The sequence below is a fragment of the Pinus tabuliformis genome, chromosome Q (assembly GCF_031772625.1).
Source record: "Pinus tabuliformis cultivar Carrire ecotype Pingquan chromosome Q, CPIR1, whole genome shotgun sequence".
Taxonomy (NCBI): Eukaryota; Viridiplantae; Streptophyta; class Pinopsida; order Pinales; family Pinaceae; genus Pinus; species Pinus tabuliformis.
Window position 1 is genome coordinate 215,143,079 of NC_142296.1, and position 21,249 is coordinate 215,164,327.

At 35.4% G+C, this 21,249-nt stretch overlaps 1 protein-coding gene across 1 annotated transcript in view; it reads left to right on the forward strand.

Annotated features, from left to right (window-relative positions):
- The window catches only part of LOC149218976 (uncharacterized), an 82,343-nt gene extending 73,167 nt beyond the window's left edge, over window positions 1-9,176 (forward strand). The window contains exons 3-4 of the mRNA XM_089386677.1: window positions 4,320-5,034; window positions 5,148-9,176. Coding sequence (XP_089242803.1) covers window positions 4,320-5,034; window positions 5,148-9,176 — 4,744 coding nt within the window. The remainder of the gene's footprint in view (window positions 1-4,319; window positions 5,035-5,147) is intronic.
- The last annotated feature ends 12,073 nt before the right edge of the window (window positions 9,177-21,249 follow it).

Below are 21,249 nucleotides of genomic sequence, written 5' to 3' on the forward strand. Positions count from 1 at the left end.
TCCATATATATATATATATATAGAGAGAGAGAGAGAGAGAGAGAGAGAGGAGGTTGGTGGGCCTGAAAAAGGATACCAAACTTAGGAGGGATATCTCTAAAGAGTTGTGTAAAATCAAAGCCCAAGTATTTGCTTGGTGTAGTAACCATTAGCCCTTTGGAGAAATGGCATTAAGCCTCCTTATAACCATGTGAACCAAAGCCATGACCAAAGGCATAGGCAAGAGATCTCCTAGTCAACGGATGTTGAAAAGTGTTGGAGCCATCCACTTGTCTCAGAGGTTTGGTACCTTGGGATTTTGATGGGAGGCAAGGAAAGTCCCACTAGGATTAAAATGTCGAGGCAACGTGTTAGTGGTGCCAGTTGTTATGCATTTGGTGCATCAACGTAAAGGAACCACAAAATAACTTATAACATGAAATTTGAACTTACCATGCAATGAAAGGCCAGGCGGGACCCCCACCTAGCATGGCAAGTGACGTGGACTCAGAGCCACGTGTTGTATTCGAAAGCGAACACGTGTCAGTTGAATTCGAGGTTTTTGCAGGACCAAGTGGCCTAGATCTAAGTGACACGTGGCATACCTAGAGTGGCGCCACATGGAGCGTGACATCATCCTGGTGGAAAGGGTCACTAACGTCACCTCAACACCCCGTCCCTGAAAATTTCAAATGGATTTGGTTGAAACCCTACCAGGATTTTATCCTTGGTGTGATGTGGCGCAATGGAGCCCACCAGAACATGCATGAAAGAACGTGACTGCACGATTGGTTAGAACTGAGTTGAGGTGATGGGTAGCTAGGTGGCTTCTCCACATTACCCCAACAATTTTAAATCCTCCCAAAAGAATATATGACAAGATGGTGCGGCTTGGTAGAGTCGAAAGTGCGACGAGAGCTAATGGTTTTGGTACACGTTCGAGGAGGGTCTGCGGTAGAATCTATGTAACCCTCCTCCATTTTCCCTAAAAGTTTTAACAGAGGATTTCAAGGAATACCTTTAGGATTTTATTCCTAGTGTGACATGGCCATGGAGGGCCTACAACCGCATGCATTGGATATATAGTGTATATGGTTTAGGCCATGTGAGCCGTAGAGAGGGGTTAATTCATGACACAGTATTAACAGGTCAACAACTAAGGTAATGTTGCCATGTGGTAGTGAGGTGGATGACTCAGATAGCCATATGGGCACCAAGTGGGGACCACATGGATGCCACATGGCAGGTCAAGATGTTGCGGCACTATATGATAGGCTAATCTTTGAATGGTCATATATTTTGATCTGGGAGTCAAATTGAGACAAATTTTACATCGTGGGAAATGACTCGATGAGATGAACACAACAATGTCATCCATTTTATGTTTTAAAAAATAAATAAATAAAGATCGAAAAATTTAGACCATGTTTCCATAACTAAATTAACACAATCTTTGGGCCATTTCTATATAAGAGCCAGAATATTTTTTTAATACTAAATTGAAGATCCAACATGTTTAATTTAAATATAACCTAAATTAACATGATAAACATAGTAACCAAGTCGAAAGAAGTATCAACATCAATGGTGTATGTATTGGTAGAATGTTTAAAATCAAGTGCTGGAGAGGGATTTATACTACTAACCTTCCTTCCTAACATTGAGGGAAAGTGCTAACACAATTCTGTGTTGACTTGGATATAGTTCAACGTTTTGATCCCATAGTCGAATTTCTTCCAATTAAGTAAGTAGTTTGACCTTTTCTTCCAATGCTTCCAGTCAACTCAACTACTACAACAACAAAACCATTTCTAATTCCATCCTAAGATTGATATTTCATCCCTACAATGCTAAGGAATCTAGAAAGGCCTTGAAGACAGAGATCAAGGTGGCAATGGATTTATCTTGTTTCTGAAATTTTTGAAAAAATTCCTTAATATGCTAGTCATCCCAACTATTATGCTATGACTATCAATGTTTAAAGAGTGTGAGTATGGAAAAGAGAGTGGTAACTAGAAGGAAAGAGCCAAACAATTGAAAGAACATTGTCCAAACAAGATATATAATGTGAAATTATGGGAAAAAGTTGAGAGAGGAATTAGAATGCTCAAACTCAGGTGACAACCATCAAAATCCTAGATTTAGAGATGAAAAAATTGAAATAATGGTGCATGTTATGACCAGAGTCGACACCCCTCCCTTAAGACCAAAGGTAGGTGTAAAATTCTTTTAGAAATGGAAAATCCATTGCCGTGCCATGACACTAGATATTCAAATGGGGACATTATCTAGTTGTGGGGTGTATTAATGAAATCATGTGTGGAAGGTGGTTATGTCTTATTCCTCTCATTCAAAAATTTTGTGAAGGGCTTATCAAACTTATTGTCATTTTCCTTGATGATGTTTCGATGTGAGGTGAGCTATTGGATTCGGAGATCATAGATGAGGTTATCGATAAGTATTACATCTCCTTTTCTCCTACCCACATAGTTGGATTTGGAGTTAGCTAGGGAATTATGGTCGCGGAGAAGATGAAACCAATTAGCCTTTTCAATAACACTCCTAGCTTACTTGATCCAATCCAATATAGAAGGAAAACGAGAATTTATAGGTTTTGAGTTAAGTACCATGTACTTAATGATGAGACGGGAATCCCCCGGAACCATGAGGTTTTTGATGTGGATCCCAATGGCTTGGGTGATACCTTATAGAAGAGCACATGCTTCAGCTCCATTTTTTGTCATGAGGCCTAGGATCCATTCGAAAGTGTTAAGAAATTCCCACCTAGGCCAATAATAACCCATTATAAACATGTCTCCCTATGAATTTATGGTTTAATTATTATGTGTAAATGGATTTGTAATTATTTTAACCCACATTCTCTCTTTTAAGTCTACAAATACTAGATATCATCCCAAATTCTTTAGAATGAGGAATTTAAAATCACTAAAAGATGTAATAATCAACATTATATGTTTATAATTGTTGATGTCATATTCTCACCATTAATTAACTACCTGATACATCTTGCTTCAATGTTTTCATTCAACATTTCTAATCTACTGCTCATTATCATGGGGATGTGCGTGTGGGAAAGGAGAGAAGGAGCATGGGATGAAGGCAGAGAGGGAAGGGGGCCACATGGGACCAGGGGAGAGGGAACACATGGGAAGTGATGGTTTAAGATCACAGCCAATAGATCTTTGCAATCATGAAGAATGTCATGTCCCTTGTAAGTGAGTGTATAGGGTTAGTGATCCAGTACTTCACCTCACTTAAAATATGGTCCTCTGATAACATCCCTTTCTTTTCCTCTACTATTTTGTCGAAAATTTCCATTTGGCATTGTGCATCCTCCAAAAATTGGAAATAATATTTTTGTCCTAGTGCTAAATCCTTCCCCGTTGCATGAGATGGATGAGTAGGGTGGGAGGAGGAAGCTCTACCTACCTAGGCATGGTCTCTCCTCTTCTTCTTATCTCTTCCCTACCCATACCTGATACCATTCCACCCTGAATTACATTGAAGCCCCTTGGTCTCTACCACCACTGGGAACGAGTACAAATAAGTAATTCTGTTAATAAGAGGCAACCCCTACCTAGTACCTTAGGCACCTATTGTCTTTGAAAATATAAGGTCTTAGTTCCACTCCATCGAAATTCAATGACCTTAAACCTCACAAGCAAGACAACTATTAAACTGAAAAGAAGGAGCACACTAACATAAATATCAACAATTGACTAGAGGTTAGGAACATCCATACATTCACAATAGTGCCATTATGTCCATGAGAAGCCTTCCTACCTTGTTCTAAACTTTGTCATGTGGTCCTCAAATCCACCTCACCCTACTATCATATCTCTGACTATAGGAAAATGTCTGCATCTTGGAGTTCCCATGATTTTGAATAATCAAAACCAAGTGCTTATCAACCCATCTTATGGATTCTTCCATATGTTGTATGAGGTTAATAGCCGTTGGGGGAGCATTCACATTCCTCCCCATTACTTATTCATGTAGCCAAACTAGATTTGTAACTACAACTTGTCTAGCATATGATGGCTCGATGTTATCAATCAAGGAGGCAAACGAGCAATACATAAGGACGATCACATCTTTTCTTATGAGTAATGCATAAGAGCGATCACATCCTTTCTTATGGCACAATCTCTATCAGATAACACCCTATCTAAGTGATCCTTTCTGCATACCTATGAACGGGCCGTGGCGAGGATCCTTGTAAGACTAAACCCATCTGAAGGGCTTGCAAAATCGGTTTTATTACAGTACAAGGATTATGAATATGATCAGAAACTGGATTACGAACTCTTTCCATTCAGGTGCTTTCGCTGTCAAGAATATGGGCATCTGGCAAGGGATTGCCCTAGGGGAAAAAGGAGAAGGAAGCTGAAGCGCAGAGAAGAGGTTAAAGAGGGTCAGAGGAGAAGAAAGGAGAAGCAGATGGAGGACAATGCTATGGAAGCGGCTCACCGAAGCTCAATTTTGGAGGATCAGGAAGTCGAGGACCAGCATCAAGAGGAAGGGATCCCTCTGCGCAACACAACAGATCAGTCTTCAAAAGACCCACCTCTGGAAGGACCTGAAATCCCCTTGGCGGAAGATCCATCGGGTATGCAGTCTCCTCTTCCTATCCTCTCCTCTTTTTCTGAATCTATAAAGGGGGGTCTGTCTGATGATTGTAATTTGATTAAAAATCTTGATGAACATATTCAAAACATAGAGTCCATCTCGGAAGCTCTTCCGGCCCTAAATCTGAACTGTGTGGAAGCCCCCATTCCGAGTCAGACCCAAATCAAATCATCCCCTGTTCATCATTACAATCTCAGATCCCATGGTAAGAGACCAGTAACCTGTCAGGCTACCTTAGAATCTGTTGGAGGCCTTCATCCTGAGTCATCGAAAAGTAATATAAAAAAATCCAGGGGTAGGAAATCCCTTTTCTCCAAAGCTCAAGTCAAGGCAAAATTTGATGTTGAGGATGGCAAACAAATGTCGATCACAGGGGCACTTAGAGCAGCTAAACCCCATGAGTCGGTTATTAAATGATCTGCCTCTCCTGGAATTGTCGAGGGTTGGCTAGTAAACCCAAAAAACTAGCACTAAAAGATTTAATTTCTTGCCACAATCCAGACTTGGTTTTTCTACAGGAAACTTTGGGAAATAGCTCAGATGTTGAATCCTCCCTTGGCGCTCTGCTCCCGGGTTGGGCCTTCACAGCTCTAGATGCCTCTGGTCACTCAGGAGGTCTTGCCATTGGTTACAGAATTGGAAGACTTAGAGCCTTAAATTCTTGGGGTTTCTCCCATGCACTGGGTATGGAGATTCAATCCCCGGATTTTGAGCAGCCTTTCTTGGCCATCAATGTTTACGGGCCTTGTCAGGGTCGTGTCTCCTACTGGAATGATCTGTTATCAAAAACTCTGCTTCACGGGAAAAAGCTTCTTATTGGAGGGGACTTAAACTTTTCCCTGGGGATTGCTGAAGCTTGGGGACCAAATGCAAGGGAAGATCCTCTGGCTGATTTCTTCTTATCTCTTCTCCTGAATCACAATCTTCTTGATGTTAACATTATAAAGGCTAAACCTACTTGGCGGAATAGGAGAATAGGGGAGGAGAGAATTGCAAAAAGACTGGATCGTTTCCTCATAAATGATGCTTTGGCCTCTCATATTCCCCTTTTCAGGCAGTGGGTGGGGGAAGGAGGAAACTCAGACCATTTTCCTATTCTTCTAGAATTTTCTAAGACCCCTCCAAAACCGGCTTCTCCTTTTAAGTTCAACTCCTCCTGGATCCAGGAGGAGTCTTTCATCCAACTGTTCAGGAATACTTGGAGACATCCGGATCTTGACTATTCAGGAAGCAAAGGAGCTTTTTTCATGGAGAATTTAAAAAGGTTAAAGAAGGAAACCATCAATTGGGCAGCGGAGAAAAGGAGGAAGTCATATGAGGAAATGGCTAGTATAAATGAAGCTCTAAACACCCTAGAAGACCCGGATGCTGATGCATATCTATCTCAGGAGTCGAAGGAAAGAATTTTAGAATTAGAAAAAAGAAGGGCAAAGATTCTTTTGGACAGAGAAGAAGAATGGAGATTAAAAAGTAGGGCTATTTGGCTGAAAGCCGGGGATGAGAACACAAAATTCTTTCACAATTATGCTAAGGGGAGGAAAAATGCAAACACAATTTGGAAATTAAAGGATGCGGATGGCAGGGAGCACTCCTCCTTTGAGGCAGTCTCAAATATGGGGAAAGATCATTTCCAATCTCTATTTTCTGACCCAGGGGGGACCACAATAGCTGAGATCATTCGCACTGCACAAGCTTTCCCTCGTTTTGTGGAGGAGGAAGAGGCAGAGAACATTTTTGGTGCAGTGACAAAAGAGGAGGTCGAAAATGTCATAAAATCAATGCCCAAGGATAAAAGCCCAGGTCCGGACGGCTGGACCATTGAACTGTTTTTGCACTTTTTTGAACAGATAGGCGATGAATTGACTGAGGTGGTGGAGGAGTCAAGAAGGAAAGGGGAAATCTATGGGCCTTTCAATGCAACTTTCATTGCACTCATCCCGAAAAAGGAAGTACCGGAATCCTTTGAAGATTTCAGACCTATATCCCTTTGCAATACCATTTACAAGATTATTGCAAAAGTTATAGCGGTCCGTTTGAAGCCCATCCTTTCTACCTGTATCTCCAACGAGCAATTTGGATTCCTGGATGGACGACAAATTCACGAGGCCATTGGGGTGGCTCAGGAAACCATCCATAGTTTAAGAATCTCTAAGAAGAAAGGGGCAGTGTTGAAAATAGATCTATCAAAAGCTTATGACAGAATCAGCTGGTCATATCTCAAGCTTCTTCTGACACACCTCGGATTCAAAGTGGGATTCATAAATTGGATCATGGGGTGCATTACAAATGTAAATTTTGCTGTTTTGATTAATGGGGCAGCCTCTCAATTCTTCAAAAGTCAGCGTGGTCTGAGACAAGGATGCCCCCTCTCCCCTCTTCTTTTCCTTCTGGCTGCTGAAGGTCTCAGCAGGCTGATCTCAAAAGCAAAGAGAGCTGGCTTGATAACAGGTTTGGAAGTAGCGGTAAATCTTTTTATTACTCATCTTCTATTCGTAGATGATATTCTTCTATTTACAAATGGGAATCCAAATGAACTAACAATTCTTAAAGACATTCTTGACATGTTCCTAAAAGCTACAGGGCTGCAAATAAACCCCAGGAAGTCCCAGCTTATAATGGAAGCCTTTTCCAGGCAGGAGGAGGACATGATCACTTCTTATTTGCCTTTTGAAACATGCAGCATGGAACAGCCTTTTAAGTATCTGGGGTTCTGGCTAAAACCTTCTACATACAGAAAACAGGATTGGAATTGGCTTGTGGCAAAAATTGAGCAAAGGATCGCTCACTGGAGTTTCAAATGGTTATCAAGGGCAGGCAGATTAACTCTGATAAACTCTGTTCTGCAGGCCATCCCGGTCTTCTGGGCTGCCCTGACTTGGATCCCAAAAGGTGTACTTCACAAAATTAAGAAAATTTGTAGCAGATTCCTTTGGTCGGGCACAAAAGAAGACTCAGTCCTCCCTTGGGTAGCCTGGGATAAGATAGCTAGACCAAAGGATTGGGGGGGATGGGGCATAAAACAACTAGTTGATTTTAGCCAGTCCTTGGCTGCAAAATCAGGATGGCGAATAATAGAAGCAGAAAACCTGTGGACCAGAGTGGTAAAAAGGAAGTATATCGACCCGGTGCCCCTTGATGACTGGATTCGGAGGCCAAATAAAAAAGGAAGAAATTGCTCGGTCGTCTGGAAGGCTACCTCAGAGGCTTTCTACATCATCGAACAAGGTCTCGCTTGGCAAGTGGGAAATGGAGAGAGCATCCGGATAGGAAGGGACCCATGGGTAGGTTGCAGTGAGCTCTATGCCCTGCCCCCCGGTCTCCTTACTCATCTAGATTCAAAAGGGATCCACAATCTAAGCCAGATTGCTAACATGGAGCTTCAGTCAATTTGGGGACAAGATTGGAAATCGGTAGAGGATTTAGGGATTGAAAATTTATGGCGGAATGAGTGGCAGAGGTATTTAAATGAACTAAAGCGTACAAATGTTAGGATAAAGGATCGGCCGGATCTGTTGGTATGGGCTCATGCTGAGACAGGCTCATATTCCCCAAAGGAGGGATACACTTTCCTGATGAACAGAAAGGGATGGGATCCTCCCATCTGGTGGTCAAGACCTCTTCTTAAGCTGAAATGCCCCAAAAAAGCCAGGATTTTCCTATGGTGTGCACTCAATCGGAAGATACCTACCTGGGATGTTATGACAGCTCGTTATAAGGAGGGACCTAGCCGCTGTGCTCTATGCAAGGAAGCTTCAGAAACGATCAACCACCTTTTTGTGGAGTGTCCATTCACCAAACTTGTTTGGGAAGAAACAAAAAGATTATTGAAAATCAATGCTAGATGGGAGGGAGCGGATATCAAGGCGGCATGGGAGGGTTGGTGGTTAAATCATCCAGAGAAGAATATGAGGAACCTTCCTCCCATCCTCTGTTGGGGCATTTGGATTGCTCGTAACCGCAGCATCTTCACAGAAAATTCGCCCCCAGTGGAAGTTATTGCAATTCAGAGCACAGCAATATTATCTAGTATCCCCGAACCTGAGACCTCCCCTGCCTCTCAGCAAAGGACAGAGCTTCAGATAAAAGCTGGTATTCCCTGGGCTTTCTTCGACGGGGCAGCACAAAACAATTCCACTGGCGCTGGAATTATTATCCACCTTAGCTCAAATCACTCTCTAAAAGCCTCTGTGGGTCTTGGTCCGGGTACAAACAACTTTGCCGAATTATCAGCCTTAAATCTCCTCCTTTGCTGGCTTATTCATAGACAAGTCCACACAGTTCAGATTTTCGGAGATTCCTCAAATGTAGTAAACTGGGTCAATGGGAAATTTAGATGCAGAAATTATTTATTGATGCCATTGCTAGAAGAAATACAAAACCTTAAATCCTATTTCACTGTTTTCTCTCTTGCACATATCTACAGGGACAGGAATGTCGAAGCAGATGAATATTCTAAAACAGGTTTACAACAGGCTGTGGGCTCGTGGCGGATAAAGGAACAGGTCCAGGACCAGATTCGTGAGACGGATCTGGCCCCATATACTTAATTTTTTCTGTTTTGTTCAAAAGATCGGATGGGGCCAAGTATTAGTACTTTTTTTTCCTTGGCGTTTTCTGTGTTTATATGAACCAAAAAAAACAAAAACTTAAAGCTTCTTATTTTTTGGAGAATTTTATGGATAAAACTTTTATGGAATATTTCTGTAAAGTTGCGGGCTGTTTTCCTTTAATGGAGGCCCGTGGATACTCGACAGCCTTTTATTATGCGGCTGAGTACAGGCAGTAGACATCAGGGATCTTAGGATCCTATACTGTGTATTAAAGTCATGAAAAATGACGAACCATGGGGAAGGTTGGCACCTCCTTGTATCAGGCAGTTTGTTGATCTGCTGGATGTTAACTCATCTCTTTTGTAGCTCTTTTATTATATAATAGAAAAGCTCGGCTTTTTTCTTTGGAAAAAAAAACACCCTATCTAAGTACACATTTAACTTTATTAATTTATGATTCCCCTTAAAATTTCAATTAATTCAAAATACCCATTATAATTTCTCTTGCATTTACCCCTCATAGTAATCCAAATTTATTTTTCAAAATTCTATAAAATATATCTATATATATATATATATATATAATTATCCATTATTTTAAAATTTCCATACTTATAAAATATTGTAGTTTTATAAAATTGTAATAAATTATTAAGTATTACCTCAACCATTTTAACATATTTTCTATATTTATAATTTATTTTTATTAATCAATTAATATAAATTAATTTTAACATTATAATTATTAAATATTCAAATAAATATATAACTAAACTTCACAATGTTAAAATATATTAGTCATTTTTATTTATTTTTTTATTTACAAAAATTCGCATAAATATTACATATAATTTCATTATTGTTCATGTGCATTGCATGCATCACACCAACATCTCTTACACCCATGTTGTAAAGCATAGCATAGTACAACTAAACTAAAGAAATAATTACTTTAAAAAAATAAATTAAGTTAACTAGTCATGGACAATCTTTGACTTTTATGAACTTGTATTATGACAACGGAACGAGATTTATGGGTCAAGAATCTAGAATAAGTATTATGAAATATAATACAACGAATCAAGATTTATTTGACAAGAATCTAGAAGAAGTACTAGGATTTATTTGACAAGAATCTAGAAAAAGTACTATAATTCAAACAATGAAAAAATAAAACTAATATAGAGAGATATTGCTAAATATATTTAATATTAGTATAAGATTTGCCATTACTATTAACATTATATAAAAAATAAATAAAATAATTTATTACTATTAACCTAATAAAAAAAATAATGTATTATATATTTTATTAAAGTAAAAAATATGTAATTAAAATATATTTCATGTTGTGTAGTATTATATTATTTAAGTATATTAAAATTATTATTATTATTAAAGTATTTAAATAAATTGGTAATTGGGTCTAATTTGTATTTGTGTGATATAATGTTGATTCGATCAATATCATTATAATTTTTAAGTGAATTTATGTGTTTCCACACATGGTGTGCATAGTAAATCAAGGAATTTGAATCTTGAATCTTAAATTTGCACAATATCTTCATATCAAGATCATCAATGAACTGCACCTATAAGAACTATTTTAGTATAATATTTTTTTAATTAATAAATTTAATTATATATATAATCTTATATCATTTTAGTATAATAAAGTTTCTTTATTATGAATACTATTTTAATTAAATTTAAAAATCAAAACTATTTATTAATATCAATAGATTAGCCAAGTATTTTAAGGTGTCTTAATTTTATAAAAAAATAAATAAATAAATAAATTAGTTATAATTTTCAAATTAAATAAATTAATTATGATTTTTAAGACTTCGTTATTTACCACTGACAATTAATTTGTTGTGATTATTTAATACATTCAAATTGGAAAAACTATAGACCTTTGTCATTCAAACAACAATAAAGTCATGCTAGAACTATGGGCTCTTATCATTCAAAACTCAATAGAATCATATTATTTAATACATTCAAATTGGAAAAACTATAGACCTTTTTCATTCAAACAACAATAAAGTCATGCTAGAACTATGGGCTCTTATCATTCAAAACTCAATATAATCATGCTAAAAATAGTAGATGAACTTGCATCCAATCTTGATAACCATAAATATCTGATTTGGGTATGTGAATTTCTATCACTACACTAATCACAAATTCTTTCTTTACAATTGAGACTGTACACCACTAGTTGCATTTGCATTGTGCACATTGAGTTGTATAGGATATTTGGATTGGACTAAAACCAATGTGCTTGATATTTGGCCAAACATTTTCTTGAGTAATTATTTAATCATGTTGCGCGCTTCTCATCTAAATATCAAGAATATCCTCTTCGCAAGGGCCTGCAATAGTTAAGGACTCGTATGATATATTGCTAAAAGATTAGGTTTTTGTTAAGAGACTAAAGTTTGGCACAAATTCTTTCTTTACAATTGAGACTGTACACCACTAGTTGCATTTGCATTGTGCCCATTGAATTGTATAGGATATTTGGATTGGACTAAAACCAATGTGCTTGATATTTGGCCAAACATTTTCTTGAGTAATTATTTAATCATGTTGCGCCTTCTCATCTAAATATCAAGAATATCCTCTTCGCAAGGGCCTGCAATAGTTAAGGACTCGTATGATATATTGCTAAAAGATTAGGTTTTTGTTAAGAGACTAAAGTTGTAATGCCAAACTTGCAAGGGATTGATTCTCTTGTTTTCCTTGGCTGGCCCAAGTGAGGATATGGGTCCATAAATACTCCTATAATAAACTTTTCCCAAAAAAATTCTATTGATAATGAATCCATTGATGGCATTTTTTCTTTTCATAATGAATCCATTGATGGCAATTTCAGCTTTTACATGAATGGATGGCATTTTTTCTATTCATAATGAATCCATTGATGGCATTTTCAGCTTTTACATGAATGTCAAAATAATTCCTTTGAATGTTGATGATATATAATAATAATAATAAAAAAAGAGAAGTGGCATTCGTTCACAACCTTCCAGATGTCATCCAACTTTTTCCCTTTCAGTGATGAGATAGGAGTACCTCCCCTTCTTTTGTTAGTGGGTTTTCTGCATGACCATAGACCATCCCATCACAATCACATAGACATAGATACTACGAGGTGAGATAAACAAGTACACACATTTGAAAAAAAAAACAATTTTCAAAAATCAACAACAATGATCCAACCAATTATGGAGGCAAAAACTTTTTGAATATATCATCCCCTTAAAGATCCCTCCAGCATAATTATTATAGAGCGATCGATCTATGAATTTTTAGTCACATTAAAAAAAAGGTCAATGTGACAACTCATTTCTCACTTTCAATAGATCCATCTATGAATTTTATATATTTTAAACAAATTAAGAAAAAGGTTAAGATGACAACTCATTTCTAACTTTAATGGATCCATCTATGAATTTTATATATTTTAAACAAATTTGACACGTTTCTTGGATTTTTATATGAACCAATGTTCTCGCTTGAGCAAAGTTTAAAGGTAATAATTTGAATTAAAGTGATAATTTTAATTTTTTTTAAATTAGTTCGTGTTTTAGATAAGTATTAAAATAGATGATTGGATTAAAAATAGGTATGGTTTATTATTTTATATTTAAGAGTTTTTGTTGGAATTTGGCAAAATAATTTTTTGTCAAATCTTAATATTTTGTTATTTAAATTGAGTTTTTGACTATATAAATAGATTTAACACCTTGAAAATCTCATGAAGTTTTCACATCGTGGGGAGTTTACAACGAAACTTATGATTGCAACAAATCATTGCCTAATTCTAAACAAATTCGATCGGAAAATATGCCTCAAAAAAGATCCAAAGCTTATAAGAAGTAGACTATGGCGTAAAAATGTATAATTTTGTTAAAAAACTTAGTGCATCCTATAAATATATTTTAGGTTTGTTTTTCCATTAATATTGAGGTTCTCTCTCTCTCTCTCTCTCTCTCTCTCTCTCTATATATATATATATATATATATCTATCTATATATATATATATTCTGTGAGTAATTTGGGCAAGGCCCAAGATTAAATCTAGTCATTACCACTATAACACCAAGAGTATATCCAACATCTTATAAGCTAGAGATATCCAAAATTTATGACATAGAAAGAGCCAAGACTCCATAAGGGTGGGGTAGCCTACTCCTTGAGCCTTATCACAACAGGCCAAAGATGTCCGCTCATGGGATTTGAAACCAAGTAAAGGGGATAACATCCTATTATGCCAACTACTTGATCATCCCACAAAGAGACCAATCAATTTAATTTTAATGTTGTTGTCATACATTTTATAATGATATAAACTTAGGTATCTCATTTTAGATACTAAATATTCTAAATGACTTTTAGAACTCAAAAAATCAAAAATTAACCTCTCATTTCAAATACCTATATTCTAAGTGACTTTTAAGACTAAAAAATCAAAAATTAACCTAAACCTAAATATTCTAAGTGACTTTTGGAACTCAAAAGGATGAAAAAAAAACCTAAAAATATTAATATTTGACTTTCAAATTTTCAAACAAGATTCTTTTTCACACAAGATTCCTCAAAGGAAAAATACCTAAATATTCTAAGTGACTTTTAAGACTCAAAAGGATCAAAATTTACATAAACCTAAATATTGTAAGTGACTTTTGGAACTTTAAAAAAAAAAACTAAAAATATTAATATTTGACTTCAAAATTTCAAACAAGATTCCTTTTCACACAAGATTCCTCAGAAGGAAAAATATTTGTTGTAATGAATATTTATGATATTTATTTAAGTACGTTGTTCTTGCAACCATTTCAATATGGTTTATGATGCTCAAAGCTAAATCAATAAGAGGTTATGTTGTTTTATTTCTAGAATATTGATATTTGACTTCCAAAATTTCAAACAAGATTCCTTTTCACACAAGATTCCTCAAAGGAAAAAGGTTATGTTGTTTTATTTCTAAAATATTAATATTTGACTTTCAAAATTTCAAACAAGAGAATCTTTTCACACAAGATTCCTCAAAGAAAAATAATTGTTGTAATGAATATTTATGATATTTATTTAAATAATTGTTGTAATGAATATTTATGATATTTATTTAAGTACGTTGTTCTTGCAACCATTTCAATATGGTTTATGATTCTCAAAGCTAAATTAATAAGAGGTTATGTTGTTTTATTTATTTTTCAACAACGAAGTTCATTTTCAAAATGTTCAATATAATATATTCTTTTCACAAATTCATATTTTGACTTATTATATGAAGGTGAAATTTGGTGCACTGTAATTTAATAATAAACATGGTGTTTGACGAGACCCAAGAGACATATGGGATAATTTGATCTTACATTTTTGTGTTAATTGTAAATTTCAAAGATAATAATGTAAGAAATGATGATAATTAGAGTTAGTGATGAAGTGGAAGGGCCATATCATGAACTTTGGCATATTTAATTGAGTCTAGTTTTCTAGTTTTCTTTTTAACATGAAAAACTATATTTCTTGTTAATTTTGTTGTCAACCATGTTTTAGTTTTATTATCATTTTTTTTTAATTTTGTTATATTTTTCACTAAATTTTTTTGAAACACTAATTCCCAATTTTTAATATATAAATTAGACTTCTACCTTTTTCATGATATATTGCACAATGTGGAGAAAGTGCTGTTTATTTTTTGTCTCCCCATTTCCACATACATGACATAACCTTTCCCTATAGTTACTATGGTTGTTCATATCTCCTTGTTTCACATCTCAACCTATGTGAGCTCATCCTTAGTTATGCTATTACCTATTTTTCATTCCATGTGATGTTAAGTTTCAAGTGGTGTTTCACTTTGGTATCCTCATGTTTGTTGAAGTTATCTATGTAGCATTATTTTCTAATTTGGCATGCTTTCATTATCTCTATATTTGTAACATCTTGCACATGACTTTTCAATGCCCTATTACCTTATCGTGATTTGTCTTCTTATATACCCAACTCTTCAAACCATTTCCTTCATGATTGTAAATCTCATGGTTTTGATTGTTTTAGTTCATCTTGGTTGATTTAAGTAGAATCATATCATTTTCCATGGCCACCATTTTCTCTTTGAATGAAATCAATATCTTTAATACCTCCAATTTTATTGAGTATAGCCTCACTTTGGCTAGGAGTATCTTGTAAGGGATGTTGTTATTGTTGTTATTGTTGCTGTTGTTGTAATCTTAGACAACTTGTTATCAAGTGTTTTTTTATTTACTAAATCTAGCATAGTAATTTGAGAGAACCCTTATTTACACTCTTTTTAAAATCCTCATGTGATTATTTTTCTAGAGTTTGTGGTCTAATTCCTCATCACTATGGCATTGTTTCACATTATTTCCCTCGTGAACTAGGTCAATTACTTAACCACAAACTCTATTATTGGTAAGTAGAGGTGTCGTTTTCTCATGCTTTAGTTCTATGTGCATCTAAGCAAGCAACGGGTATAGACACTCTTCGTATCTAAATATTATAACTCTTTGTCATGCTCATGGCTTGAATATTGACAAATTTTACCATCACATGTCCCAATCTTTGATTGAATGGTATCTAAAAGGGGTATGAATAGATTAATATAAGGGTCATTCATAAAACACACTTGAGGCACATTCAACTTTCAACAAGAGTCTTATTATCTTCGTCATTATCATTATCATAATCCTTATCTCTATATTGAAAATAACTCTATAATCACTTTGAGTTAGTATATGGGTCAACATTCCCTTAGTCTTTTCCTTCATCTTGAGCATTCAAGGTTTGCACCCATTAGCTAGTAATGGACACTAATAGTCATATACCTTCTAATCATATATATATATATATATATATATATATATATATATATATATATATATATATATAAACTATGAAATGAAGAGCCCAAATCAGATAAAGAATTCATTTTTTCCTGTCCTATAGATTATGAGATTCATATTAGATTATGATTCTATTTTCTATTTAGAGATCTCAACATATTGAGATCTTGAACTTATTATGAATACCACATGCATGTTTCCCTTTTCATCAAAGCACTTAATTAGTATTGGAAGAAACGGTTACACATCCACAAATTCAACCCCAACAAAACATGTTGTCTTACTATGTAATTATTTAACCAAAGATAAAGAAACATAGATCATATTGACTTTCAAAAGAGAATTTATATAGTTCAAAACTTTGGGTTTATTTAGAATATACGTTTAGTTTGTATTACTCATTTTTTCATGACTTCAGATGTTCTTTTGTGAAATACATATCCAAGGGAAACCTATCGAGCACTCCCCTCATTTTGAGGATGATATATAGGATAAATTAATACACTCATTATGAGTTCAGTATGTCACTTTGCAAAAGTAATCTTGAGTGGTGAGGATAGCACTCCTCTCAACCACCCAAGTTACACCTAATTAACATTTTTTTAGAATATGTATCTTAGGAAACCCTCCGAAAATTCCCTTAAATTCAAGGATACTACCCAAGGTAAAATGGATTATATAGGGCTCAAGGAAATATTAACATGTTATTGGTGAGAATAAATCCATGCAATAAGGAAAACAATCATTCCTCTCAACCACCCATGCTAGATTATATGAATATTATGGGGCTAAGATTCAAAAGAATTAAATGTCGAGAGAGGAGAAGAGAAAACATACAGAACTTCCATGAAAGTAATCACATGAGTATTGATAAATAAATAAATAATTAAAAATATAAAATATGAAAATAGAAAGAGAGAGATAGACTTAGAGAAGAACGGTTCCATTAAGAAGAACCATTACATGCAATGAGGCCAATTTTAGGACCTCTCCTTCCCAACCTTAACTCTCTTCCTATTGCCTTCTTATAATGTGTGTTGTTCATGGAGTCAACTTTAACTAGGTTTGACTCTGTCAATTACATATATATCAAGTCCCCTTTTACATAAAAATATGGGTTTATGACTTATACATCTGAACTTCAACTATAAGCCCCCAAGATTCAGATTAATCCTCTCCACTTAGAAAATGATGGTCCCCATCATTCACTCATGCTTGCAAAACGGGGATGCCATTATGTTCAATGTACCATCATAATTAAAATATATTGTGAGCCAATAAAGAGAATAATTTTGTTTGGTTAACCCATAACCATGGGTTTGTGGATGGCCCATAAACATCATGATTACAATGTGCCAAGTGCTAATGAAGAGAAGGATTTTATGTGGTTAATCCATAATCATGTGTTTGTGGATGACCCATAACTAAGATGGAAATGGTAATATTTGAGAAGATGTTTTGTGTTTTACCCATAAACATGGGTTTCTGGATGACTCATAACTTCTTCTTTTTTTGCTAGAAATAGACCTCTTGCTGCAACTTTGTTGATAACTTTTGTTATAAGTGATGAAATCAAATTCCGTTGAAGACCAATTTTATATATTGAATATATATTTCCACTAAAATAAGATAATTTCTTTTTAATGATCTTTGGAGTGAGAAAATCATTCCTGAAACTCAAGGGGTGTGTAGTCACGCAGCTTTATAGACATGTGTGGCTTCAATTGATGACATATTATCTCAAAATAGGAAATGAAATCAAATTTTGTAAAATCCATTTGATATAACAAAAAAGACTTTAAAATAAGCTATCGTGCACCTTATGAAGTGGTCTTTAAAGGTCATGGAACCTACATAAAGTTGGTTGAATATTGTTTCCTTTTGTTTCATCCATGATCGTTATTATATGGCAGCCATACCAGTGTGGGAAAGTTAAGAAATTGATGAAATAAGGTTTTCCAAGCTTTTAGATGCAACATACAAATTTTTTTAAGTTATGGAATGGTCGTATAAATGTAATGATTGGTTTATGTTGTTTGATTCTCTTTCATGAGTGATGATTGGAAATTCTTCTTTCACAGTGTCTTCATCTACTTTCCTATATCTTTTCCTTGACTTGTTTTTGTATGCCCTATTGGTCTCCATTTTTTGCTTTTATATTGTTGACGGGCTAGGTTTGGATTTTTTCCTACTTAGATAGTTGGCACCAAGATCTTGTTATTTTTTCCTTTACGGGTCTAATAGGATTTGAAATATTATTGCATTTTCCTCTACTTGCCTTTCTTATGCTCTAACAATATTTTATTGTCTTCCTTGCAACTCCTCATCTTAGCTCTTAAGATCTTGAGAGTGTCCATCCAATCTAGAGAACTTGCATCTGACTTCTTCCCCATTGTGTCCTCTTCTTGATCCTAATGGGACCTGTTTGTGCCATACTAAACCATTTTGTTACTCATTCCTTTATTTCTTTCTTTCAATTGAGTCTTTTCATGTACTGTCACACAAACATAAATGTCAATTAAATCAATCCTAAAAAATTATATATATAAATTGATAACCTTGGTATTCTTGTAGTAGGCATGTTGATCTGAAAGTGGCTAAACATCAATCTTAGGTTAGTATATAGGTTAGAGGGTAGATTAACAGATCCACAATATATCAAATCAACAATTATATCATGTTTAAACTTAAAATCAACACACATGTATATAGTAATGATACTAGTAGATTAAATGTTTATCCTATGTGCATGTGTGTATGATCCTCTTTAGGTCTAGAGGTGAACCTTTACTCTGATACCGCATTGTAACACTACTTCCCACCCCCTTGTGTTATCTCGAGCTGTGGAAGGTATTACTTATTGATTTAACCGGACCTCCAAGATCTGTTATATAAATATGGGGTTACAGAAGTCCTCTTTTTACAAAGTATGCATAAATAAATATTGATACCATCATCATATCCATCCCATCGAGAGCTTTCTGATGATAAGAAATTTACCTCAATCCGACCTCTGGGTTGAAATTTATGGCCTTGATCTAGATCTCTTCAGCTACCGGAATTAACCCAGACTTTTTACTTCTGTGATGTTAGCAGAATTTCATTTAAAAAAGTATGAAAACAACCACATGTGGACGCTTAAAGAAGAGGAAACATAATGACGATCAAAAAATAAGAACACAACACGTTGATAACAGAGTTCACCCAGTGTGGGTTACGTCTCTAGGCTCGATGTCAAGAGAGTTGAGGTCGCTTCATTAATTTCTGCAAATGACGATGATGTACATGGCATGTTCTTGTTCATTACAAGGACAAATACCCTCAACTTGAGTGGTGTGTCTCTCTACAAAACATTCTCCCTATAGGAACTCTCACTCAAATGGGATTTCCTTCAACATGACAATCTATTGAAATCTCACATAATGTGGCAAAAAATACCCCTCAACATAATGATAATCAAGGATCTCAACAATAAATACATCATCTCAGTAAATCAAGGAGAAAGACATAACATAATTGTATCATATACCTCCACTTTCGGTGATGGCTGAAAAATGCAAAGCTTAGCTACTGAAATGGATTGCACCACTAAATTCATGGCGATGAATGGTGCAAAATCAACTGTAAACTTGTCCAATTTTGACACAGCCAAATTTTGGACCCTTAGGGATCTTGAAAATTCCCCAAAGATTCCTACCTGAAAATGGCCAAAAAATCTACTGCTCGGATAAAAATTCTGAGCACACCACTACGCTCCTTGTGAAATTCTGTGAAAAATGACTATAAAGTCCGCATCATCTGAGACCGGAAAAAATCAGCGTCCAAGGGAATCTTTTAGATTCCCCAAGATTCTCAAAAGATTCTTAGCCATTGGACCCATGCATTTCCGCGACTCAGATGGAGATTCTAACTGCACGGTTGAACTCTTGGCGTGAAAATGTAAAAAATGACTATCCACTTATCAAATTCTGACATTGTGAAATTCATCATAAAGAGAATTTCAAAAATTCCTCACAAGCATCAAAACAATCTGTAAAATATTACTTAAAAAATTCTTTCAAAAAACATGCCCATGTACGGTTCCGGCACTTGGCTCCTGGTTCTGCTCGACCTAGGGTCCGGCACTTGGCTCCTGGTTCCGCTCGACCTCGGCTTGGTGCTCTTCAGTCGGTCGTCGAATGAGCAAGTTAGAGGTTTAAATAAAATTGTGCGGGTGGAAATTCCAAATTCGACCTTGCTAGCAGCATGGGCAGAATTAGGTTAAACCATAGGTCGTTAGGGATGTCCCAATTTCAAAAATCGTGAACTAGTTTGGTTTAATATAAAAAATCGTAGCACCATTCAAAAAAAAGTCGTCAGCAATTTGGTTTAACCGTTGGTGCATTCAACTTCGCGCGGTTAACATAAGTGTTTGCAATTGGTTTAAACATATGTAACATAATGTTGAATGCCATTCCCAAAAGTTAAAGTTATCGTAAGGTTGTTGGACCTTTTAACATATGCCCATTAATAAAAGATTTTCACCATATTCAGTTGTGTGGGTTTTTTGAGTTCATTTTTTTTAATAATATTTTCCTTTCTTTTAATATAATCATAAGTGGTTTTATAACCATATTTAATATATGTTAAATCCCCACCACAAAATAAATAACCATATTTCGATTTATATTCTTATTTTTTTAATATTTGTGGGTGGTATTTTAATATTTTTTTTGTTCTATTTAAATTTTATATATATATATATGAATTTTGTTATATATGATTATTTTAATATTATTAAAAAAAAATATGTGCAGGGTTGGGATGCCAATGATAGAGTGCTATGTGTCAATGGCTGATGGGCTGTCATGTGGGTTCCACTTGCTGACTGGGATGGCATGTGCCACACTGTGAGCCCTCTTTTTGCATGTCTTATCAGTCTTTTAAACTTCAATGAGCTGATCATACAAACTCGGATTTGAGTGTTATCTGTGCCAGCGAAATCGTAATGACGATCACTACAACTTGGTATTGGTTTGGTTACATTTTGAAGAGTTTGATTTTCAAGTCTTTCTGGAGCCACCCGACTTCTGAGCGTTTCCAGAGTCATTGTCGAATTCTAAGCGTGTCCAGAGCCACCTGGATCATTCCTCCCCACTTAGGAGATTTTTTTCCTCCAAAAGCATGAACATAATCCGCAATTTTTGTG